General features: G+C 48.5%; 1 protein-coding gene across 2 annotated transcripts in view; it reads right to left on the reverse strand.

Moving 5' to 3' along the window:
* Window positions 1-22,961: 22,961 nt before the first annotated feature.
* The window catches only part of PRRX1 (paired related homeobox 1), a 42,689-nt gene continuing 39,222 nt past the window's right edge, over window positions 22,962-26,428 (reverse strand). Inside the window, exon 4 of one of the 2 annotated variants that reach the window (XM_062581285.1) lies at window positions 22,962-25,856. In XM_062581285.1, the coding sequence (XP_062437269.1) occupies window positions 25,718-25,856 (139 nt within the window). In that variant the 3' untranslated portion in view covers window positions 22,962-25,717. The remainder of the gene's footprint in view (window positions 25,857-26,428) is intronic. The other variant, XM_062581286.1, reaches the window with a different exon arrangement.

Genomic DNA, 26,428 nt, shown 5'->3' on the forward strand with positions numbered 1-26,428 from the left:
AGGAAGATCTGGAAAGCAGGGAAGGGGCAAATGTGGGGAAATGCTTTCCTGGGCATGTAACAACTACAAAAAACAGAGGCACGCATCACCCCCATGTCTCTCTTCTTCATCATCTCCAAATGCCAGTGGCTCTGGCTGCTCTTGCCATGCCAGGCGTGCTCCAGTAGTGCCCTGGCCCGGAGCCCAGGTGGCACAGGGCAATGTCTGGTCCTCACACTGCCCGGAGGCTGCAGATGCAGGAGACCTGCGGATGCAGCTCATCATCTAACAGGCTTTCAGCTCCCTCTGGTGGGCTTCGGGCTCTCAAAGGAAATCCTCTACATCCTCCAGCTTCCCTGAAACTTTCTGTGTCCTCTGGCTTCCCCGATGCACCCCAGCTATTGTCAAGTGCTGCTGGAAAGTCCCCTTCCCCAGACATATTTCCATTCCCATACCCAAGATTAGTCATGTTTTTGCAACCTGGAGAGGTGAAGAGCAGCTGTTGCCTGCATCTGGACCCTGCTGGTCCCTGGGTTGCGATGCCTGGGTGTGAGCGGGGTGTGGGTAGGCAGAAGGGCATGGGATGGACTGGCCCCAGGGCCTGAGCGGCTGCTTCCCAGCAAGGTCTGCACTTCTTGCTTTTTTTTTTTTTTTTTTTTTTTTTTTAATCGCTTGCTCACAGCTAAGCTCTGACCTGAGACCCCTTGAGCTTGTGTGGAGGGGTCAGGGTTAGGCTGTGCATGCAGCTGGCACACCCCTCCCATGCTGCTAGCGTCCCTGCAAACTGGACATTTGTAACTGAAACCATCACCCAGTGACATGGGGACCAACCCCGTACCTGTGGGGCAACAGCAGCTCATGGCCTACTCCTCGTCTTCCCAGAAAGAAAGGGACAAAACTCCTGAGGCTACGGATGCTGTGGCTGCTGGGCTCTGCTTCAACTCTGCAGTCGAAGCTCCGCTCCTCCTGGCTCATGTTTTGCAGCCCCGGGCTCCATGCACTGACCTGCTCTTGCTGGCACTGCTCCGGCTCATGCATACAGTGTCTCAGCTGCTGTGCTGCAGGTTAACAGCTCCCCTAAACTTCCTACCTGGAAAAAATCCCTTACTTAAAGGTTGATTGCCTACCTGCAGAAGGTGATGGCTCTGGTGAATGTCTTGTTTTCCTAGGAGGTAAAAACACTCTTTCCAACCCCAGGTCCTTGTACTCTAGCTCCATTCGACCCCAAGAAAAAACAACCTCACAACCAGCTCAAATAGTCTATAAAGTCCTGGACTTTTGGTTCAGAAAAGGTCTCTTTTTCCCTTGTACCAGGCTGTGATTTTGCAGGTCTGATCAGCTGGCCACTAACAGGTTTGAATGTGGCCATGTTTCTCTCATCAGCCTCGTGCTCTTCTGGAGGATGCTCAGGTGGACACGCAAGGCCTGAACTGGTGGCTGTCCCCTGGAGGGGACGGGGCAGCACAGCCCCCAGCCAGCCCTCTCTCACCGGGCTGCCTTGGATGCTCACCAGCTCGGATGCGGGGGAAGGAATCACAAAAAGATGTTTCTGGAATGATTAAAGTTAATTAGCTCAAATGATGCCTCTGAAGGGAAATGTTTCTTATTCCAGTTCCATTTGACTTGGTCCCAAGCCTGTTTTTCATAAGATCGGTAACTGCAAACAGATAGGGCCCTTTCATTGGAAACAGACAGCACAGGATATAATTAAAGAAGTATGCACTGGCATTTCAAAGAACCGTTTTCAATTACTGCTGTTTCAAGAGTATTAAGGGGAAATATTTTAAACAAGACCACTGCAAAAATAGATTTTGTTTGTCATTAACTTTGAAATAATATTTGACTTTAGGGCTGAAATTTCCATATGCCAGGTCTGCTTCTCCCAGCCCTTTCCCCATTGGCTGGGAAGAGGGTGATTCACTGCAGCATGGTAGCTTGGAGCAGATCTTCCTATATAAGGGCCTATTTTCATATGGGAATTACCCTCCTTTTTTCCCTGGCCAGGTTTCTCTCCATGTCAGCCTGGAACTGAATCATGGGGCTGTCTCAGCCATGAGGAATGCACCGCAGGGGACTTGTTTGGTTATGAAACTGCACCCTGCGCGCCCTGGGGTCATGCACTGCCACTGCCTTGGATGGCAATGCCCTCCTGCAGAGATCTGGGCTGCACCTTCCTTGGCCAGGTCGGCATCCCTTCTGTAGGGGTGGAGAGGGGTCCATGCGGATGGCGGTGGTGCTCCCTCAGTGTGCGTGAGCAATGGTTCACCAAGGAAGCAAAATGCTTTGAGTTTTCAGTTGCTATTCCCTGCTGTATATCTGTACAGTGTGAGTTAATGAGTATTAATTTGTTTGGCCTGTTCTGCCAGTGGCTGGATGGGTGGCCTGGAAGATGCCGCTTTGCGGTTGTCACCCAAAGGGTATAACGACAGCACTGGTTTCCTTTGCAAAGCCCTTGGAGATTACTGAGTAGAGATGTTATTTAGGAGCTGATCTCTTAATTGTCCAGATGCATGTCGTTATAAGCATGCAGGCATGGAGCCACTGCTACCTCTCTCCCCTTCATTTTTTCACTAATATTTTGTCTGACCGTTAGTGTCACCTGGCAATCAGAGAGATCAGCCCCCTCTACCTCTTCCCTCCTACTGCTTCTAGCCTCTGCCCCTGCATCTCTGCTGCTCCTGCTCAGGCCCTACCTTCAGAGATGGGACAGGGTAGGAAACTCCTTCATGCTGTAGCTGAGGAGCCTCTTTGGTCCTGATCTCATGGGGAAGCTCCATCCTCCACAGAGCTGGGGGACGCCAACGATCTGGAGTCCCCGAGGTGATCTGCATGTCCAATACAGATCTGTAGCAAGGACACATTTCCCCCTTTGAAATTTAAAGGCATGTGTTACAAGAACATATAGAGGATGAGGATTTTCTGCAGAAATTTCTAGGGCTTTTCATAGAAGGTCTAATATGCAAACAGAAAAACCAGTAAGCACATGTTCATTGAATTCACTAAAGGAGATTGGGTTCAAACCTTAAGCCAACAGAGAAGAGCCTTATTCCCGGGAGATGAATGCTCATGCTCTGAAGAGTCAAAATCTCAGGGTTAGTCACACCGAGCCCCCGGAATCAGTAGCAATTTTGGGAAACACTGTGCGTTTCTGAGTGTAGAGCTTCTGGAGAAGACTAGAAAGGGAGCTAGAGAAGTCAAGAGAGGTTTGCTCTCCTCTCCCTCTCCACTTTTCCCACTGTGTGGCCAGGGCACTTGCCTGGGGTGTGAGAAAGCCATGATCATGTGGGGCAGAAGCAAACAGCCATCACACTGCAAGCACTGTGAAATTGCCAAGTAGGGCAGGGTCCAATCACCCAGCCACAGACATCGAGGTGCCAGGATTTGTCAAATGCCTTTAGAGATATCTGTTGTGGCATGGATAGTTACTGTTTAGTGAGGACATGCTTTTTCTCCATATGAAAGGATCCCAAACTAATACCTGAGAGTTCAACATTAACAGTTAGTAGTTATGAGGCAAGTCAAGTTCAGTGAGTCTCTCCAGACTTTTTCACCATCTGCAAAGTGGACACATCCATCTTTCCTTTGTGGGGCTACAATTCCCAGAGGGAAGGATGCCCCAGAAGGGCTGTTTCTCACAGCGCCTGGAATGATGGGGCTCCAGCCTCACACAGGGCCCCCAAAGACCTGGGCGAAGCTAATAGCATGGGAAGGGACCAGCCCATGGAGCAATCAGAAGGGCTCGCCACTGAGATTTACTCAGTGAACTCAGGAGGCTCAGGCATGGTTCTAGCAGGACCATGAGAAATCGTTTTTCTGCACTATTTACAGCAAGTAAGGACATATTTTCCTTTGGGAAACATCACAAGGAGGATGTTTCTCAGGGTTGTTGAGAAAGAGGGGGTCTGCCTAGGAGAATAGCATGGGTTAGGGTGTGTAAGCTTGGAGCAGCAAGACAACACATCAAAGAAAGCCAAGGACACCAAACTCTGACACAAACTTCCGTGTCAGAGTGCAGCACTATTGGCATCAGCTCAGACTTTTGTATGTGAGATGACAGTCAGCAGGCTGCAGAGATGTCTAACAAGCAGAGGCATCGAAAGACTCATGCTGTGTCCTCTGGAAGGGCAGGAGCAGTCTCCAAGTCTGCACCAGCTGAGCCCAAGCCAAACATGATCGCTTTACCCTCCCATGATGCAACTAATGAGCAATGTGTCCTTCTCCCCCAGCTCTGCCCATCACCTCGGAAGATGATTCCCCAAAGCGGGGCATCTCCTAGCAGCCCATGGGTGCCTTTTGGGAACTGATCTCCCATTTGCTGACCCTTAAAATCTCACCCACTTAAGTGCATGCCATGGAAACCAAATTGATTTTGTAAGTGCTCTCAGGCATCAGGTTGAGAGACTTATCCTGGACTGCTGTACCGTCACTGTCCCGTGCCCTGTCCTCCAGATACAGCATCTGCTGCAGAGCTGCACAGATGCTCCCCCAGTGTCAGAGGGGAGTTGGGCAGCAGACAGCGAGAGGCAGACAAGACACCGCAGATGCCTCTGAACCTTGCATTATAGTGGATTTCAATCCTTTTACTGTCTCTGGCTTACAGATCTCGCCATGCTCATGCGATACTGTAATCACATTGAAAAAACTCTCCCATTGCCTTTTGTGGAAATAATCCCAGCTTCCTTGCGGAGAACAGCCCTGCACCTCTGATCCTAACCTAATGTCATGCATGAGCTTGGAAATCCTGCCTTTGACGCTGAGATTAGAGACACAAATGAGAAAAAAATGCAGAGTTCCTGTAATACAGAGCCCTGTAGTATGCCAGTTAGAGACAAAACTTCCTCCTGCTAGCAGAAGAGGTTTCCACTCCTTGCTGCTTTCTGCCACTTGCCTCCAGCAGCTCGTGTTCCTCTCTTGCAGGCATCAAGTTTTGCCTCTGGCACTGCATCAAAAGGTCCTGTTCTGTCCTTCACCCTATGCTCAGAGGACATGGGACTCCAAACTCCCTGTCTCAGACTGGGTTCTTGGCTTGGCCCAAGCCAGTGTTTATCTCTGGCCCAGATTGTCCTCAGACATGGCTTTATTGGCTTTTAAAGACATTTGCTCTTGCTCTTTTTGCACACCCCCCCCCCCAAAAAAAATCCCTGCTTCTGTCCACAGCTTTCCACTGAGATGCTCTCAAGAGGAAAAGAAGTGCTCAGGCAGCTTCCTCTCTGCTTTCCAGAGTGCCTCCAGCCATTCCCACTATCCCAGTCCAGCCTTTCACCACCTTTTTGGGGGAGCCTGCAGCAAGGCTGGAACCAACATGGTTGGTGCACACATACTGCACCAAGATCAGACATTAAATCCCAAAGGGGACACGTGCCAGCAGAGGGCATGGAGCATGCAACCTGGCAGGAGATACCTTAGCCCCCTACTACTCTATGCCTTCCTTCCTTCCCTCTTATGCCCCCCTTGATGTAAGCTTTTTGGCCCCCTATGGCCTCCCAGGCTGAAGGGACAAACTGTCTGCTAGAGTCTCGCATCAGGCATTGATCCCTCAGTGGATGTGCTCTGTAATTTCCCTGGCACAGGGCTGAGCTGGTCTCAGTGCTTTCCAACCTTTTATAAGGCTAGAAAGCGTCACCGTGATCTCTCCCGGCTGGGAGAGCCTCCCACACCGCTTTCCGCATTGCCTGCCCACCACCTCCTGCTGCAGTGCCTCTCGCCAGACTCTTGTAAGCCCTTCAGGAAATATCCCATGGAGAATGAAATTAGATGTCAAAGAGCAGAAGAATTTCAGCTTTGGTTCAGCTCTGGCAGGTCCCCAAAGCTGGGAGGGAAAAGTGTTATGAAAACACTCATCAGAAGGCAGAGAGAAATTAGACGTAGGTCATTTGAACTCCAGCCCTGAGGAAAGGGGTCAAGCCTGTGGGGTAAAGCACAGCTGCATGGGAAGAAGCCAGTGGAGCTCTGGAGAAACTCTGATTTGTTTTGTTAGCATTGCCTAGGTTGGATTTTATGGACCCACACCATGAAGCCCCTCCCCCCTACTCACTGGAGACAGCAGCACCTCTCATGCTAATACCACAGTAGGACTCATCCTCATCTACCAAGTTCAAATGTTGGCACGAGCCATCCAGCCACGCAACACTGTTGGGTGATGATGTTCCTAGATAGAGCACAGGCACAGCCCTGCCTGCAGGACACAAACATGTTGTGCACGAGTGACATAGTCCAGCCCAGGTGACCATGACCACAGATTGCACAAGTCTGGTGTAGGCAAGTGGTAATATGATGTCTGAAATGGATGTTTTGAGGATCGTTTAATGGTTTCCAGAATGGAAACCTCCTCTAAAACCATGTAAACACATGTCTATCTCAAATTGATATGAGCATTGACATTAAAAAGGCAACCTGCAAGACTACATTGATTCAGATACACTGTTGACAGTGATTTGTCTTTCCATTTACTTCCACACATTTATTGGTAAATGTTTTAGTCATCAGTCATGCACCTATGCCGCTGCCTTGCACAAGACAACAGACAGGCCTTTCTAAGAAGTCAGACTCCTAATTTCAAAAGCAATGGGCTTTTGAGAACACTGACTTAAAGGGACTTGGTCTCCCAAGAGTAATTTCCTTATGAAAACAGTGCCCTAAATCACTTAGGGGACTTGCAAGATTCTTAGCTTTTATATTACAATTTTTAAAGTACATCTACTCAGCCGTCTGAAATTTTGGTGGAAAATTAGTGATTAGGCAATTTTCTATTTGCTTTCTATAAGGAGAAAGCTGAACTCTCCATCCCTATACAGCAATTATGAAACCAATTGTAAGGGATACTGGTGAGGTTGAAGATTCGAGCTTGGAGATTCAGCTGAACTCCAGTCTGCAGAGAAAACACCGAGTTTGTGATGTTGCATTAGCCATGAGCTCAGAGAGGCAAAGTGGAGCGAAACCTCCCCACCAGCTTGGTCACAGCTGAGCAGTGCAGGTACCAGCTGAGGAGCTTGGGATGCCAATGTGAGGCAATGGCTGGGACCATGTGAACTCAGTTAATCTTGTTTTTGTTTTGTTTGTTTTGTTGGCAGAAAAATGTCTCTTTTCATTTCCAGGTGTTCAGGGTGGTTGAATGCACCAACAGAGCCTGCAAAATGTTTTGATTACCAGCTCCTGTCTTTTTTTGGATATGCTTCCGAGATAATTAACCGATGAATTGACCTCCTGAGATATTTCAACTGCATTTGAAAAGTTTCTGAAAAAAGCACAGTGTCACTGGAAAAGAAAGTGATGTATTCCTTGATTTTGATAGCTTGCATATGCAGAAAAGTTTGCTATGAAATTATGGCCTTTTGGGGGTGGGACAGGTTCACTCCAAATTGCAGGTCACTTTTTACCTGGAAACACTTCTGATCCAGCATAGTTAGGGGATCCTTGAGGCTGCAGAAAACTCTCATCCAGATGAATAACACCACAACCTCTATTAGGGCAAGGTGACCACACATCCATGAACAGTAAGGCTAATCCAACTTTGCAGCAAGTGGCTGATTTTTCTATTGAGATGAGGTCATCCTCAAAGAGGTACTCTGGTGTCAGCCAGGCAGAGGCTGACTTATCCCTCAGTGGGTCAAAACATCTGATCTATGCCACAGTGGAAGTCAAGCCAAATGGTCCTTCCAGCAGCAAAATTACCCAGCTGGAAAAGAACAGGGGTGTTTTTTTGTGTGCGCTCTTCCTCTCCACTCCGCACCACCTATTCAGACACCCACTACCATCCTGATCTTCACTGTGGTTGCACTTTGCAGTCACAAGTAGGGTTTTGGTAGGGTCCTAAGACAAAGACTGTGGAAAAGAGGGGACACGAAGACCTAGCATCCATGTGGGGAGCCCAAGGCTCTAGAAAACAATTGCAGAAGAATTAGGAGCTGGTGAAGTTTAGCAAGTGCAGAGCAGAACTACTGGCCAAGCTTCCCACTGGGTACCAGAGGAGAGTTTGGATCATTCATGATCCTGCCAGGGAGACACTCCAAAGCCCGCATCTTCTCGGCACATTGCCCAGGAGGACACTCCATCTGGGCACGTGCATCGCTGATACACAGGCGAGTTTATTCTCCTTGTACTTTCAGCTTCAGCTTACTCTGGAAAGATCAGCATCCTTGTGAGAGCAAGCTCTTGGGGAGATTTATAGCTCAGCTCCGCAGCCATACACGGTTCAGAGTTTACATAAATGCTGGGTGACGTCCAAGCCCGGGTGCTGACTCAGGCTCCCGCCCCTGCGAAGAGCCCGCGTCACCAATTTGAATGGGCTTCGCAGGGCGGCCGAACTGACATTTCACGCTGTGAGGGACTGCAACAGCCTCTGGAATGGCCAAATCATGCAATTTCTTACCCTAGAGGAAAGGGGTTTTACATCTCCTCCTCCCCAACCCCTGACCTCAGGCAAACAGACGTAATGCGGTTGTTCCAGTTGGCCACGGGTGTGATTCATTTTCCTGCGGGGACTCATCTCCCTGGCCAGTCGCACAGAGCAGCTCCTGGGTTCAGGCTCGATTTCCATCATCTTTAGAAGAACAGAGTCCCGGAGGCACAGCCACAGCCCATGAGCATACACCAGGCACTGCTGGAGCAGTAACACTGGCATGGGCCAAGGAGGTGGCAGGTCCAAAGGCTGAGGCAGAATAAAGATTTTGTGTGCACTTCTAGGAGGAGGGGGGGGGGGGGGGGAAAAGTCATCCACTGTAAGAAAAGGCGGAGTGAGAAGCAAGAGAGATTCCTAAGATGAGACAACGGCAACTGCGCTGTGGCTGTTCGAGGAGAGGTTAACGAAGCTGGAGCGTGAACAAGATAAGTAATTCCTCTTCATTGTGGAGACGCCCAATGCAGCTCCGTGGGCTGATTCACGACTTCCAGCCTGAGCTGGAAATGGATTTGCTTGCAATCTAGGATGCTAAAATACAGCACCGAAAGTTTTTTTTTTTTTTTTTTTTTCATTTTTGCTTTTCCTCCTCAAGCAGTCAAAACCCAACATTATTTGTTACTTAGTCATAACACCACATAGCGTCTCATCTTCTATCTCACCTCGGGTTTTTGGAGCTGTCCAGTTCTCCTAAGTGCCCCAAAGCACATATATCTTTATTCCTGTCCTGGAGTGAAGATGTCTCTTTCCTGGGAAGTGGTAGCTTCCAGAAGGAGTGTTACTTTTCTTCCACATACCCCCCCCCCCCGCCCCCAGCAGTTAGGCAGACATCCAAACTCCTGGGTAAAGGTCTGAACAAACCCTCCAGTATCTGCTCTTCCCAGTTGTATCTCCATTCCTGGAAATTCAAGGCAGAGCCAGAAGCTGTAGACCTTTTATGACTTGTTGTGCAAATGTGATAAACGGCTGCTCAGAAAACATCTCATATGTGTTGCTCCTCATGTGCTCCTTGTCTGCATTTTAATAAGTCAATGTTTGGGAATAGTTAAGTAGCTGTCTTGACTTGTTTAACTCAATAGCCACAGATATTTCATTGAGCTGACATGGGATTTATGCCTCAATACTGCAATAATGTTTGGTAAGCATCATAGTTTCAGAGAGATTTATGTCCAGTCAGCAATCTAAGAGGGATTTATACAGCCCGACAGAGGTAGGGTTACACAAGGCACTGTCTGAGAGACGCTGAGAGCTGTGTCTCACTGCTTGAGGGCTATCCCTCAGAGAGACCGAGTCCTGGAGCATTGCAGCCTGCTGACATACTGCACTGCTAATGCTTTTCATTAATAAAACTAAGCATCAGGGCTAAGGGAGCTGCCTGGTGATAGAAAATATTTTATAATGTGTTTCCATTCCTCCAGCTCCCACCGGCCTTTTCTTTGATGCACAAGGAAGGGATTTGGGGAAGCCACAGCAACCCAGACCCACTAGGAGGTAGCTCACCTAGCTCGTGTTGACTCGCGGAGGCAGCCAGTTGTGACTGCACCGCTGCCACGTCACCCTTGTGAATCACGTCACTGTCGCTCCTCCTGGTGCTTCCCATTGGCCACGGGACTGGTGGCTGCAGGCAAGGTGGAAGGGCTCCTCTCCAGCTTCGCAGGCACCTGGGCTGCAGTACGGAGGATCTTGACTGTCAGTGAGAGCTGGAAGCAACAGCAAGACTCCCAGAGCCTGGCCGAAGCCCAGGAGGCAAATGCAGCCCTGCAGTGACGGTGTGAGCAGATATCCTCTTCCTGTAGATGGAGAAGGACCACGTCTCCCATTCGTGCTCCCAAGCTAACATTTTGCAATGCTGCAGTAAAACTGCAAACCATATGATTTAGGGACAAGCCACATCATTACAAATAGTCATAAATTCAGTTCTGCAGGTGGCTTTCTGAAGCAGTCCCAGTACAACGGAGATCCTGTACTTGGGTTTTCCCTGGGGACACTGCTATGAAACAAATTCTCCTCTCCAATGAGTTCAGGAGATCCTTCTGTCTGCTGGGACTGCCTCCTTTGCTGGTTTTTAACTGCAAGACTGGTGTCTTTGCAATTTTTCCAGGAGAGGTTTCCTGCCAGAAATCAATCCAAAGAAATTCTCTAAAGTGCAAAGGAGGAGGGAAAAAAAAGAAAAAAAAAAAAAAAAGAAAAGAAAAGTGTTCTCCTTTGTTTGGCAGGCTGGCAAGAGGCCGTATAGGCTTCTCACAGCTTAATAAACCTGCAAGAGACTGAGTTGCAGCCCAGAACACTTTCTCTGGAGCACTGCTCTTCGGGGAAGTACCAACAGCTTCTCTGCTTCCGAAGACAAATTTCCTTTGGGTTGAAATTGTTCCCTGCAGGGTCTCAGCCTAGAGATAAATCAGCAGCAATAGTCATACAATTAAAATAACAGGTATAAAGCAATGAATTTTGTGAGAAGCAGGTACTGGAAGGAGGAATCAGGCACTGGACTTGCTGAATTCAAGGACGGTGAAGCTGAGATCTGCACACCTTTGCTTTCTAATCCACAAGAAACCAATTCAGATTTGATAAGAATTGTTCCAGGAATTAGGACAAGCTTTAGACATTGTCTCACTTATGGCAGCTGATAGGACAAGTTCAGTCTTTACCTCTGCAGACTACAGCACTGCACTAGTTTTCTTACAATAAAAGTGTATTTGACAACAAACTGATTTATCAGCCTAGCAAGAGGCGGCCTGGGACAAGGTTTGGCTGCTCCATTCAGCAGCCCTTTCGTTGGAGGGTAATACTTATCACCGAAGCATTCAAATATCAGACTTCCTTCAACCAGATCCTATCCTGAGCAGCCACACCTTGGCTGGGAGGACAAAAAAGGGGTACATCCAACTTTGAGATACTCAAAAGCAGAGAAAAGCAATTTGCATCATCTAGGAACGAAAAAAAGCATGAAACAAGGAAGGTATTGAGACGATAACATCTTGCTCACAGGCTACAGAGTTGAGGCAGATTTTGATTGTCTGCTCAGAGAGGCTCTGGTGTTAAAACAAGCACATCCTACGCGGTCACCAAGCCTCCACTCCGTCTCTGGAAAACGGAGCTCTTTCCAGATCACTGCTTTTGTTGCTAATGTGGGAATTGCTGTTAATCACAAAGTGCACATTTCCCCGTTCTCCTTCGTTCATAACGAGACACGGAGCGCTGCGCTGACGCCCCAGTCAGCATGCCGGCATCTTCAAGCAGTGTTTGTTTAATGACACGTACCTTGAAGATACCCCAGAAGAAACAAGCGCAAGCAGAGTTGCTCTGTATTAAATGAACTGTGACTATTAGAATTCATTAGAATGGTAATTTTTAATTACTTAAAATTACATAAAACTGGGGAGGTGGGAGAGGAGCTTCTGATTTCCAGCCTTCTTCTGAAAGATTTCACTTTCTTTTTTTTTTTTTTTTTTTTTTTTGTAACTGGGAAGACAGTGAAGGTTTGTTTTTACTTTAAGACAATTTCTTCCAACCTCCTCCCTGGAAAGCAAAGAACAGGTGAATGAAAAACCAATGGAGAGAAGGTGCCTTTTTAATCATGCTATCACAACTCCCACCTCCTCTTTTGCAGGACATGAATGTTTGGGACAAAAGCCCTCCTTGCACCACCAAGGTGTCCCCATTGACCAAAGGGCTTGTACTAGCTCTTTCCGAGGGGCTCTCCCATCCCTTCTTGGCTCGGGCCCTGTGCTGCTCCTCACATGCAGTGACTGCCTGTTCTGCTCATGCTCACCTGATCCCTTAGCCAGAACCTACCTGCTCTCCAGCCTTTTCTTTCTCTCCACACTTTGTCACCCTGCTCGTTTCTGACCATCCCAGCAGGATGCTGTTCCAAGTTACAATGTGAATCTCGGGCCATACTGTGAAGACATACACCTGTGCTCTGCTGCAAGTGTGCTGTTGAAGGACACTGACACCACTGACAGCCTCAGCCCCCAGCAGCTCAGCCACTCCTCTGGGTGGAGAGAACAGGTAGGAAAAAAGACATGAAAAAAAAATGAGTATCTTTCCTGTAGTCCTGGCTCTCATACCTACAGCTGAAAATATCTGAATTTGACTCAAGAAAAATCTCTGAATCTGTGCATTAGTTCAGGCAGCACATGTTTCTCCAACATGTGTGTTTGGACATGAATGCCTTCCTGCTACTGTGCAGCACATGCTTCTCCCTGTTGGTTTCAATAACCTTGCAACAAAATCAGCTTGAGGTTACACATGTGCAGCGATGCTATCTCCTTAAAGTAACACTACTGACTCAGGGCCCAACGTACAGCTTGTGTGTGTATGTGTACGTCTACATGCAGATTTATGCCTGGTGCTTGGTGGACACATCTGTGAGCACACCCCTCTTGCCATGTTGCTCAGCCTCCGTAGGGCTGTGCATGGTGGGATGGCCCTGCCAGGGCTCCGCTCCAGCGGAAGGAAAGTGAACATCCTGGCACCGTGAGTGGTCCGTGATATGTTTTTTTAATTAGGAAAATAACAAACAGTTTTGCTGACTTCTCCATTCTAATCCTGGTCTACTCTCAGTAACAGCTCTTATTGTAATAAACAGCATCGTAGCCCAGTCTCAAATGCTAACAACCGCTGATGGGAAATATTTTGTTTCATAACAGTGACTGTAGCCAGCAGAGCACATGAGAACATTTTTTCAGGAACATAGAAGACGCTATTTTTAACTGTTCCCCCCCCCCCATATTTGTGGTGCTTGGAGAAAAGATGCGCCAATTTAAACACATTGCAGCAATATGCACTGTTTAACTCCATTGGTGCTGGGGAGGGTAGGGTGCAAAAGCCCTAACTTGTTGGTAGGGCAATTGGCTGGCTGCACACATTGTAGATGGGTGCAGAGAGGCAGAAGCGCTGGTTTTCTTGTTGTCCACCTGTCTATGGTGTTATGGAGGCCAATATCATGACAGCCACCACTGGGATGCAATATGGAGCACCACGCACCAATGCTCAGTCCAAAATGCAGCTTCCTTCCCTGGTTTTAGGGCAGAGTCACACACACAAAAACAAACAAACAAACAAACAAACAAACAAAAACCAGATCCACTGAGGCTGCAGTGGGTCCTACATGAGGCCCCAGGCAGGTCTGGGAGCACCCAGAGGAACCCTAGGCCACCCCTGGCTACATTACAAACCCAACAGCATGAGCACAGGCAACAGTGGTACCCAAGTGACCAGGCAGCTGAAATCACGTTCCTCCATGTCCAACAAAAACACTTTCTTAATACACATAGAGTTAAGCGGAGTCACCCAGAGTTATGCTTTCCTTTCAGCAGATATTTCATCTCCAAGCTGTCACTTTCGCTGAGGCCATGATTAAAGCAATAACCCCTGGAGAGGCCACCCTGCTCCCCGTCAACAGCTGCTTCTCCTCTGCTCACCACCATGGCAGCAACTCGTCACCAAGAAGAGGGACGGAAAATTGAAGACAAATTTATTTATTACTATTTGAGGTCACCATATTTGGAGAGGGAACGCTCCTGGGTAAAGCAAGGCAGCGGTAACAGTGCCAGCTGCCTGCTTGCAGATGTTGGCTGAGGAGGGAGAAACCAACCTGTGACTGAATGGTGCGTAACCACCAGATGTAAGCTGGGTGCCTCCAGGACCACTGCTCCTATGTCAGTATGAAGGAATACTTCACTCAGACAGGGCTGCTCTGAACTTCTCCGTGGCCTTGCCAGGGAAATACCACCTGGGTCTGTCATGGTCTTGGTGTCATGCGGCCAGCCCCCCCATCTTCCTCCAGGAGCAGGGTGAGACCTTCAAAGGACCTATCAGAAATGGCTCCCAGCATCAGACCCTTTCTGCCTGGCTTCAGAGCAAGACTCAAAGCCTGGGCTGAATACTTCTAGTTTCAGACAAAGAAGCTGTTGAAATGGTAGCTGGTGGTTGTCAAAGTAGACCAGGAATTTTTACCCTAATCTTCCAGAAATTAAACGCATAGTATTCTTCAGAAACTCCAAAGCTCTCATCCATAGTACATACAGAAGGGATTCACTAACCATAGCTTATAAAGGCAGCGTGAAAGGTGGTGAGAAAGAGCAGGCAATGAATGTGAGGATCATCTGTAAGCACACTGGTTTATTGGTGTCCTGGGAGGAGATCACCAGTTGTGCCTGGTTCTCCATCATTTTGCTTTTAGCTTTGTTGGAAGGGCTGGGAGGACACAAAGAGGATAACTTCATCTCCATGAACTGTTAACATGAAATACTGCAAATGCCACTATGCGGGAAGCCAGTACCTGTAAAAATCCTCATTTCACCAAATAGGGTCAAAACGAGCACAAAACCAGTCTTGTGAGACAAGCAAATCATTGCACTGGAAGGATTCTCACTATTTTCTCCTCAAAACCTTCTTAAATGTTTATATTACATCAGGGGAACCCTGAACAGACAGCTTGCAAAGTGGAAGTTTCAGATACCAAAAATTGCCAAAATAACCAGTAAGTGCATAGCCTTAACTCCCATCCCCGCTCCCTGCAGTGCTGAGTGGCCTGTTCTCACAAATCTCTCGCTCTCCTGTGCCATGCCTCCAAGCCTTATACAAGCCGGGTGATGGGCTGCGAGCAGGCACACAGGTTGTCCTCTGAATCTGCAATGCAATTTTGTCTGTACACGCATTTATTGCGCAGAGGAAGGGCAAGATCCAGCTGCCTGGCCTGACTGCACAGCTGAAGGAGACACCTAGAACTAGCCTGCGAGCAATATGCTAGAGAAAGTAGCCTACACCCTGCCAAGGTCAGGCTACGGAGTGTCCTGCTCAGGCATTCTACAATGCCTGTCTCTCTGGCCCATGTAAAAACGCAACAGTTCTCTTGGGATTTTGTTTTTCAAAAGCTCTACATATTCCCTTCCAATAAGGCTGGAAAATCTACTGTGTCAGCGGTCCTGTCATGCCTTTGCATTTTCATTACAGTATTTTTTAGAGATTTCCACTCCTCAGCCTGATTTGGGATGAAATCAAAAATGTGAAATCTTGGAAACTACTGCAGGAAAAGATGCTCTATTTTTCAACCAGTCTTAGATATGGTCTTTGGCCACGGCAATAAGGCTTCTGCCAACCAGAAGAGCTGCATCCTTGTGTTCCAGATAAGGTCCTAACATGGCCCATAACATCTTCCTCCTCCATCCTGCCCAGGGAGATAGTGGAGCGCCATCTCCCCAAGGATGGGCCAAAGCTTTTAATGGGTGGCTGCTTTGGGAGTAACAGGGAAGGTAACCGGAGGCAACAGCAAGCAAGGGACATGGCAAAGCCCTCTGGCTCCTCATTCCTTCTCCATCAAGCCCTGCAGAGCTGGAGGAAGGGCAAGCTTGGTTATTTCCCTTTGCCTCAGCAGCTGTCCTCCAAGATAGCTGTGCTCCCCAAGGGGCCCGTATCTGCCCAGCCTTGCACTGCATTGCTAAGGCAAGGGGAGGAAATGATGTGGCTGTCTTGGAAGAAGCTCAGTTTCTAACACATAGAGAAAGAGCAGCCTCAGCTTCGCCACGCTAACTCGCATCAGCTGAAGACTCTGGAAGACACCTCGTCCAGAAACTGCTTCTACGTGCAGTCGCTGGTGCTGTTTTGCATGGGGTGCAGTCCTGCTGTTCAAGCACCTGGGGTTGGGGTCCCCTCCTCGGTGCCTCTGTGCAGCTCATTTTGCTGTGGTGTAGACCTGTGCTCTCCCCTACAGGTTCTGCCTCATGCACTTGCCACAGCTCAGCACAAGGTAACTGCAGCTATAATCTTAAGTTGCAACCTTTACAGATCACTATCAAAAATTCCAGGCAACTGCCAGAGCCTCAGGCTTGTAACAGGCTGAGGAAAGCAACAGTTAATGCACACAGCAAAATATCAGTGGTAGGAACTTGGTGCTCAGTGTTTGAGTAGTTGTGGAGGAAGAATTATCAGACAACAAATCTATATTTGCTTATATGGTTTCAACATGTGATTGAACACACGTATGTGACCACATGCCTTTCTGGTCTGTGCTGAGCAGTGCTTCCTGGCTGGGACCTCTCTTGCCTGCAAGCCTCATCACACCTCTGCCAGGATGGGAGGAAGCACACTCCAAAGTGACTTTCTCCATTGACTATAGAGAGGCTTCCATATAGCTACATTACACCATGTTAATCCACTTAAACACTTTAGCTTTACCACGGCGTACACATGTACCAAGACTCTGCTATGAAGTGCCAGAGGAGCAGCTCCGAAGAGGTAATAATGTCAACACAACAGCACAAGGGAATTAGTCTTTTTTTTTTTTTTTTTTTTTTTTTTTTTTTTTTTTTTTTTAATCCTCGTTTTGGAGGTATCAGGCTTGATGGTAGTACAATGTTTGCAGCCTGTGCATTCATTCCCTGCAGCCTCAGCCCCGGTGCAGAGGCACAGGCGGCCTTGAGCAAGGAGATGTTGGGCGGCTGCGTCCCCCCCACGCAGCCCCAGCCCCAGCCCTGCGGAGGGAAAGCCCCAGTGTTAGCCCAGCTCCAGTTTTAGGTCCCAGGGGACTTGCTTGCAGCCGTTTCTGCCCTGGGCTTTACTGGGAGCACCCATCTTCCCAGTCCCACCACAGTCCCGGGAAGACAAAACCATGGGAAACTCTGGCTTCCCATGCTCGTCTCCAGGAAAGCTTGCCGTCTCCGCCGCTAATTAGGGTTGGCCGGGGAAAAAAGCTGCTCTCCTCCGCACGCGGCGGCTCCGGGCTGGCCGGACCGGGCTGGCCGCCCGCCCGCGCTGCGACGCAGGAGCGTGGCGCTTTGTGGCATCCCGACATGTGTTTATAGCGTGCCTAATTTTAGCACCTCCCATTCGCAGGGCCGGCTCCACCCGGCCCCGTGCCGAAACCACCTCTGGGCTGGAAAACAGCAGCTGTGAGACAACATCTGGCATCGCTCGGACAGCAAAGGCAGGAAGCGGAGGAAAACAGTGTCTGTTCGAAGCTGCTGAGGGACTTGAGCTAGACAGAGAGCAGAATTTGGCCAAGGCACTGGAAAGAGTAACTCTAATCTTAAAAAAAATATTTAAAAAAGAAGGATGAGACATAAGATGCTGGTTGCCATTTGTCATCCTCCAGCCTGCTGTTAACTCCCCCCATGCCTTGTCCTACCAGGACGCGGGGACGTCGGTGCCCCAAGCAGCCCTAGCAATGCAGCAGAGGGATGGGCGCAGCCTACAGCCCTGGCCAGCCCTAAAACGTGCCTGCTGACCTCCCCTCATCCCAGAGACTTCGCTTATAGACCTGACAGCTTCTGAACAGCCTCAGGTGCATGCTGCAAGCCTTCCCTGCCTGGCTGCATGAACACAGATGTCCCAGACCTGGGAGATGAGCTGGGACTTCTGCCCCCCCCTTTCCTTTCTAGAATTTGGTGTTTCATGCAATTGTAATCATATTTGCTCAAAAAAAAAAAAAAAAGACAGAAAAAAGAAAAAGAAAATCCCGCAGAATAAACCAGTTCAGTCCCACCTAGCTGAAGGGTAGGAAAAAAAAAGCAAAAGTGAGGTGTACTCAGCCACTGAGGGGTTAATACATGCCAGAGGGCAGAAAAAGATGGTCTGTAATGAAGAAAGGATCACAGTGAACCAAAGGGATTCTCCCACCGGGGTCAGTGCACGGCTAACGCAAGCCTCAGAGCACCTCGATGGGACCAGGAGAGGGGAATCTGGTGAGCAGTCCCAACAGGCCACCAGCAAGTGGCTTCCTGCTGGGTGCTGAAAGAGGGGAGAAAGGGTTTGGTGCTTGCTGCAGGCTGCAAAGGAGGGGACCCCACATGCTGCGGGATGCCCAGGGGCTCGCTGCACTGGGGTTCCTGGTCAGCATCTCTTGCATCCCTAACACTAGACCTCTGGCTTCAAGTTGTGTGTGTTGGGATTCATGTGTATACCATGCTTCATTTCAGCGTTGCCCTTGCATGTGGCACGGGGAAGTTCTTGACCTCAGTTTCTACAGGGAACACCTGGCGTCTGCCATTCGGACCCCTTGCATCCAAAACGTCCCTCTTTTATGGAGATTTGCTTTCTGAAAAGAAACTGGCAGGACCCAAAAAGCCAACTGCTGCAAGATCCAGGCTGCACGGAGACATAACCAAGGCCCTGGGTGCCAGCCCTCTGCTCACTGGCACTCTCGTTAAGGCGACAGGGGCAAGGAAAGGGGCTTTCTGCAAGCACAGTGACATGGACAAGTGGCAACACTTCACTGATGCTCTGCGATGGCTTCAGACCAAAGCTATGACTTAAGAGCAATGTAGATACAACTGCAGATGATTGCTGGACTGCAGGGGGTAAGTCACTCAAGCCCCTTTGAAAAATCATTGCCCAAAAGCCCAAGATCTACAGAATCTGCAAAATAAGGTTCATTTGGGATTATTGAGGATAATACATGCACTTTTTGTGAAAAAACTGCCAGCAAGCCAGAGAAAGCAAAAATCCAAGGAAGCAAAAGCATGCTGCCTGCAGTGCCAGCGTACCCCAGGTGTGATCTGGCTGATATGGCCACTGGCTCTTAATTTCTCCTCTTCCTCGCCAGAGCTGTGCTCCCTCAACCACACGAGGGCTGAGCAGCCTCCTGGACAGCATGGTTGACTGGCACGCTCAGCAAGTGTTTTCCGACAACGGGAGAGCTCTGCAGCTACGTGGCTTTCCTTCATCTCCGATGTTTTAAACGTCTTTTTAACTTTCCCACCAGCATGGAGCAGAGAGGCCAGGGCTTCAGGCCAGCCTCCAGGTTCAATAAAACCACAGCCTCAGTGCCAGCTCCAACCTTCTGCTGGGCCTGGAAAGGTTGCGTTCCCACTTCTCGCAGTTTTTTCTGCCTCTCCCCACTTCCAGCTCCCAGCTGGGGCCAAGAGCTGCAGTGCCAGTGCTCCTTATTTCATGCTCCAGGCCACACTGCACATGTGCCAAAATGCTGTGCCCATCCTGTGCACCCAGATCCACCTTCAGTCAGGCCCACTGCCCACCTGGCACATGCAAGCAGGGGTTTGGGCAGTGCAGATTTTCCAGTGGGTCAGGAAGCCCTCACCTTGAGTTTGGGGGTGTCTTGGGGCAGACGTTTCTCCCCACATAAAATAAAGGTGACTCCCAGCACCTCTCCACACTGAGGAACATCCGCACCTCAGATGGGGTTTGGTGGGGGATTTTTGTAAACACCTAGAGAATTAGGCACAGTCTCATCTGCTTTTGCAAGCCTTGGCCTCATCTCTCAGCCAGGAGCAACCTCTCCTCTCCACCTCACCTTCCCTACCAGGGCAAAGAAATATCTCCCCAGGAGCAGCCAGAAAGTCTCTCCAGGACAGGGTGTCTGGCAGACAGCTGCAGGGATTAGCTGCACCACTTTGAAATGTTCTTGGAAGCAGCAGGCAGTGCAGCAGAGAAACTCGAGAGGGTGAAAGGCTCCTCATGGTACATCTGGTGGGCCCTGAGAGCCACGGGCCCCTGCAGCAGGCTGCAAAGTGCAAGCTCCAAGCCATGCCAAAGCATCAGGAAAAATGAGATCCAGGCACATGTGTTGCTGAGACAGGCTCTGTGCTGGGCATCGTTAACACAGTGTAGCATGAGTTCAGCTCCCCGCTTTCCAGGAAAACCTGTCTAGATGAGCACAGGTTGTAGTCCTGGCAATAGGTGCTGGTCAGAGGTAGACCCTGTGAGGGATCCAGCCAGGCTCTGGAGCTGGGAGGCTGCCAGGATGCACCTGGCACAGCACCTTTCAGGGCCAGCTGACTGCCCTTCTCCTTCAGCATCATCCCAGCAGTTAGGGTCCACACACAGAAAGAAAAGGAAACCAGGCCTGGGACAGTGTCAAGGACCATTGCCCTAACAGCACGTCACTTTTTTTTAGTGTTTCCATGACTGGTGGATTCTTACCATGGTGACAGATGCCTGCCTGGAGGCTTCCTTCGCTCAGGTAAGCAAGATGAAACTTTGGGTGTATTTCTGAGACTTGTTTCAACTCAGTCCAAACCACTCTGGTGTCAACATCAACTTGAAAATTGTAGGATTTGCAATTCTACTTCTTTTGGCAACCAGGAAGTAATAAGCAAGAGCTGACTGTTATTATTTCAGCTTCAGAGGAGTGGATAACCAGCTTTCACAAGGAATGTAGGCTTGGCTCACAGCAGAAGCCCACTGAGGGCTTTGCCGAGATACCTATCATGGCTTAACAGGTGTCTCCAGAGGTCAGGCAGCTGAAATTTAACAGCCCCTTGCAGCCAGTCCCATTAATCCTAACAAATACTACCTACAGAAAACCAAAAGCTAGCAGAGAAAGGATTCTCAACATTGGGTTCAAGCCTGAAAGAATCACTAGAGGCCACTAAGGAAAAATCACCAAAGCCATCCAGCACCAGAGCCACGCAACAGAGCCCCAGCACTGCCTCTCACTCACCCACACCATTCACTCCTGTCCAGATCAGGCCCATCATACATCCACTCACCCACGTAACAAGGCACCCCACCAGCCTCAGCCCTCCTCTGGTTCAGTGAGCAGAGCTGGTAAAGCTTCAAAACACCAGGGAGATAAGACCCCCTAAATTTCTCCGCTGGACAATAACCCATATCAGACACCTGGTCTCTATGAAGGATAACTCACCATCTCCAATCCAGCCTGCTCCAGTTTAGCTCCACCCCTCCCAAGGAAAGCCCAGCTCCACCTTCCCCCCCCACTTTTATAGTCGGTTGCACTGATTGGTCATCGTTAGCCTCTTTGCCACTTCTGGTGATCTCTGATGATCTCCCTCACTTTGCTGTGGAGAATCTTCCCTCCTGAGCCCATGTCTTTTGCCCCCACCTAGGTGGTGAGACCCAACACTTTTTGTTCACGGTTTGTGGCTTTCCCTCCCTCTGGCAATCGCCTGCTGTTCACCTCTCTCTCTCACCCCTCCCCATAGCCCATGTCAGGATCTCCAACTCTATTTCTCCCTCTTCTCTCTGCAGAAAAAGTCCTCACACTTCTTCTGCCCCATGGAGTCTCACTAGCCCTATGTAGTGGAGGGAACTAGACAAAAAGCCACAGGCAGGTCTTGCCTCTTCCTGAAAAACACCTCTTTTAGGAGAAATGTTTGTTGATACTTCCTGCCTTACACTGTTTTTGAGCCTGCTTCCGGTAGCCTTCAACCCGTCCTTGCCAGCCCTGGCTCCCACGTGCCACCCAGTGCTCTGGGATCCTCCCAGCCCCAGCCAGTGTTGTAGGGGCAATGTCAGGGCAGCAACACATGACACATATGTGGCAGCTTACAGAAAGGATTGGGGAGACTTTTCCCCCTTTTATTGAAAATGATCAACTCTATTCTAGTGCAAACACTGTACATTTTACATCACAAAGCAAGAGATAATTTACAGGATACACTTCCATCTGGAAATCCCTCCCATGGCTTCACACGTCAAGCTCTGCCAGCCTCATCAATCATCCATTTTTGTCATCTTCAAAAATTCCACTTAGAGTGACTCAGTCACCTTCTTTCTGTGTCAAGAAAGAGGGGGGCTGACAAATCACTGTTCATACAGAGCAGGCGAAAGAAATATGCCTCAAGACCATTTTCTCCTCTGAACGGTACCCAAACTTTCTGATAACTAGGGTTACCATGGCAACTTCCCAGGAGCTGCGACTGAAAGTCTGTTAAAATCCTGGAGAACTCCATGCTTTCAGGATAAGGCCCTTAACTCCCACATATATTTACACAGTTCAATAAAATACAGATTAAACATACATGATCATAATATTTTGCTTTGGCTTGATAGACAACTAGACATTGCCTGTTGGCTGAGGTCATCAGCAATTAAGAAACAAACAACAAAACCCATCCATTGATTGATCTGGACTCTGTTGAGCAAATACATGTAAACAAGGCCATATTGACTTGGATGCTCTGGTTTACATTTAGATGTCATTGGGTTAGCCACCTCAAAGGTGATGGAAAGGTCTTCTGCACTGGCGAAAGCCCGATCAGCTGTGACAGTATCCCCAATATCAAGCAGACCAACCCAGGGACCATGCAAGTCCTGACCAAAACTGCAAGTGCAAAAGCTTACACTGCCTTCCCATGGGGGCTGCTCCATGCAAGTCAGTGTAGTTCCTCACACAAGCAAACTGAGGCAGGTGAACAAGTGTTTTGCACTGACATTCATGTGAGCCCCTCCATGTAAACATCATAGCACGGGGCGAGAGATGGATATGCCCATCCACAGATGGTAAGGGGATACCAAGAGTTTCTAATTTCATGCTCTCCAGACAGTCTCCTTGCTAACTTTAGAAAGGGGTGCCCTTACACAGACATCCAAGAAGGCTGCTAAAGGTGATTTTTCTGTCTGCAGAAAAAGTGAGAAAAGACTAGGGAAATGCCACAAGCCACCAAAATGCTGAAAGAGTCAGCTGAAACTTCAGAGGTGGACATTCATGTAGCATCAGGCCATCAATACTCCCACTTCCACAATGGGCCCCAGCCTTTCCGTGAAAGGGCCAAAGTATGGAAACGTGCAGGATCTTTGGGAAGTTGTCTGAGCCATCCCCTGCCCCAAGACCATCCCAACTCACCCAAGTGACCCCCGTGCCCCCCCCCCCAAAAAAACCCACTTGTACAAGAGGGTGGTCTACAGAGATGCCATCCCCTGGGCCAGAAGGCCAAGACCCCCAAGCTGTGCCACTAGTCCTCTGTGCCCAGCAGCCAGGGCAGTGCAGCCTGGCACAGGGCAGCACATTCAGGCTGCTGTTCCGGCTTGAGGTTAGCAAATCACAGAAATGGGTAGCAAGGCACAGAGAGAGGAGAGCAACAGACCAAGGCACTGAATGAGCCAGAGGCAAGACAACTTCTGAGTCCCAACATCCAACGCTCCACTCACCAGCCCAATAAAATACGTGCCCACACTGACAGTGTCTGTACTGGCCCTTTCCCCTACATTTCTCTGCACTGAAAATTCAGTCTTGTGCATTTGATAAAACACAGGTTAGGCATCCTGCAGAAATCATGCAGTTGACTAAACATTGCTTTGCACCAGATTCTTTTTCTTTCTGATCTTGCAGGACATATTTTTCAACAGTTTCTCTGTTTGTGTAGGCACAGAAACCAAGGGTGAATTTCTAAGTGAAGGCTGAAATTTCCAATGTCATCACTTAGCTTCAGGAGCTGGAGACACACTAATAAAGACAGAAACATTTTGGTTTAGAAATCCTAACAGTTCTTTGGACTATGGAAGAAAAGACCAATAAAAGGGAGAGTGTCAGAACATCACAGATTTCTCAAAATGAAATTCTTGTTCACTCCCAGCTGTTTCTTTTTTTTGTTTGTTTGTTTGCAAATGTAATTTGCAACTTTCAGCTTTTTGTCCTAATTACAATTCTTTTTTTCCCTCAAAAATATTCATGGCACAGAAGAAAGAGAAGCCATCAGCAGCAGGCGCAATCACCAGCACTAGCACGATTTACACCAGTTTGGGATTTGAGGCTTTTTTTCAAGTGTTAGCATAAATTCTTTGGCTGATTTCCAGTCATCTTTTGCAAGTTTAATTTTCGCCTTCACTTTAAAGAGATTTACTTCTCATTTCCTGCAACATGTTATTTTAGACTATCAAAGCCCACTGTCAGACTTCTACATATGCTCAACGTGTCTGCGACAAACGCCAAGACCGAGACCTGTCAGACACTGTGCAGAAATATTCCTAATGACTAAGCTTCATTCCTCTTCCCTTATTACCCAGCCTGGACCATGGAGTAGCAGTATTATCTTCAGTGGGACTATTCCAGGTCAAAGTCTCGCTATATTTGGGCAGATCTCTTGTTCAAGCACCACTTGGCATAAATATGCCCCCAAACCAAAAGAGTCAGGCACCACCAGCGCTATGAGAAGTCATAATTTCCTCTCTTTTGGGTTGCATGGAAGAAACTCTTTTGGGTTGCATCTCCCCTACTTTTCATAGAGAGAAGGAAACTAGGTTCATAGGGTCCAGTTCTTCAACCCCAGAGGGAGACTGGGAAGCAACTAGGGAGAGCAAAGGAGGGAAGTTAAGGCAACAGGACAAGTCTCTCTAGGCAGTACAATGGGAGTCAGGCAGGAGAAACAGTTCTTGCATGGGAGGCGCTGTACTGAGAAAATATCTTTTCTCAGAGAGGGTAGCAGAGACTTTCCATGGGGACATCCTAGAGTGTTCCCAAGAAGCACATGGATCTACCTGGCTGGCAGCTGAGACCCTTTCCTTATTCCATGAAGATGCAAATACCCAGGGGAAAAATCTGCAAAGAACTGTGGCTCCCTCCACCTCCACTTTTGGGTTTTCCCATGGGAAGACAAGAGCCGGCCATTTCAAGTACTGTCCAAGGCTACTGGGAACAGCTCTGATAAGAGTAAGAGGGCCTGCAGGTGGCATTTTAATGCATGGCTCCAGAAATCTGGATGCAGCACAAACATCCCAAGCATTTTCAATGGATTTTATTTTGTTTAATAAAAAACACCAACCAAGCTTGCATGTATATCTTATATATATAAATATATACAGTATATATAAAACAAATGCATCTGGACAACGCCTTTCCCTGTGACACAAACTGTAAGGCATAGAAAGGAGTGTCCTAACAGTCCTATTCTTGGCACTACAGAGCAACCTCCCCACTACATCCCCCCCACACACACTCACACACGCACGTTAGCTTTTCTCTCCTCTTTGGCTTTTCAAGGTGGCAAGGCCAGGAATACTCAAGAAAGCAATGAAGCACTGTGAAGCCCATGGAGGTGTTCCTCACATATCAGACTGCTCCAGGCAACCTGGGAAGGACAATCCCTTCACGTTGCCCTGATGGGCTTAATCAGAGTCTGACAATAACAACTCTGCCTCTGTGGCACAAGGGACTCGGGGGATGATGGGTCATGTAGATACATCAGAAAGTAGTGATGGAAGAGTTTCTTCTTCACGGGTGAGCTGGGGAAAGGGGAGGAGAAGCTTTGCTTCTCAGCACGATGTACAGTGGGAGGTGACCGCAGGCTGAAATTGGCAGCATTTTCTATTTGCAGTCCCATACAAAACCAGAAAACAACAAGGGTGAGACTGTCCTTAACTGGAGAAGCTCGTAGTATATTGAGCAGAAGCAATAAACCTGACAATAACAAGAAAAAAAAATGGTGGCATTATCCCAAAAGGAAGGAGGAACCTTGTCACTCATGAGCGGTTCAGTCTGCTCCCACTTTGGTCCCAATGTTCAGTTCTGGGTTGGGGGTTGGCTTTTTTCTTCTTCTTTTTTTTTTTTTTTTTTTTTTTTCCTCTCTTTCAGCACAAACAAGTTGCAAAGCAGGACGGGCGCCGTTGTATTTTCTCCTTCTGCAAGGCAGCTGCCTCCAGTCATTAATTGACTGTGGGCACTTGATTCCTCTGTAAACTATATTCCTTTGCCTTCAGTCTCAGGTTGGCAATACTGTTGGCCATGTTCATACCCTGCGCAGGGCTGGCGTTGGTACACGTGGCGGAGTAGGTGGCCATGGCGCTGCAGGATGGAGAAAAAGAGAGAAACATCACATCAGAGGGCGGTCCTTACTCCACAGAGCACACGCCGTGTGCTCCTTGCACAAGCAGAGCATTGCCACAACTCTTTACTTAACACCCCAGTAAATCTCACAGCTTCAGCTCACTTACCCGGGTATAGCCAATCTCTAAATTGGGTTAAATCAAAAGGAAAATTTCCATTTCCGATTTCCTAATCCAAACGGTTTACAATGAGGTCCCGGTGCCCAGCCTGCCAACTACAGCATTGTCCTTATAAGTATTTCCATTGGAAGAAATGTCTTTTTGATGAGGCCAGTTCTTGTTTTTATTGTTCGTGAAATCATGTCACTTCTGAAACACATGTTACTTCAAAGAAACACCCTGGGAAAAACCTATTTTAACAATAGTGAGGCTTCGTTGTTTCAGCATTTTGGAATGAAAAGTTCCACATTCTTCCCTCAAAACTTCAGCTGATCACGTAGAACATGCCTTAAAGGCTGAGGGAAAAAACCAAAACATTTTTTGCTCCCTTCAAAACATGTCTTTATTTGTGAAAAACATTGCTTTTGGCAG

Source organism: Rhea pennata, chromosome 8 (assembly GCF_028389875.1).
Source record: "Rhea pennata isolate bPtePen1 chromosome 8, bPtePen1.pri, whole genome shotgun sequence".
Classification (NCBI taxonomy): domain Eukaryota; kingdom Metazoa; phylum Chordata; class Aves; order Rheiformes; family Rheidae; genus Rhea; species Rhea pennata.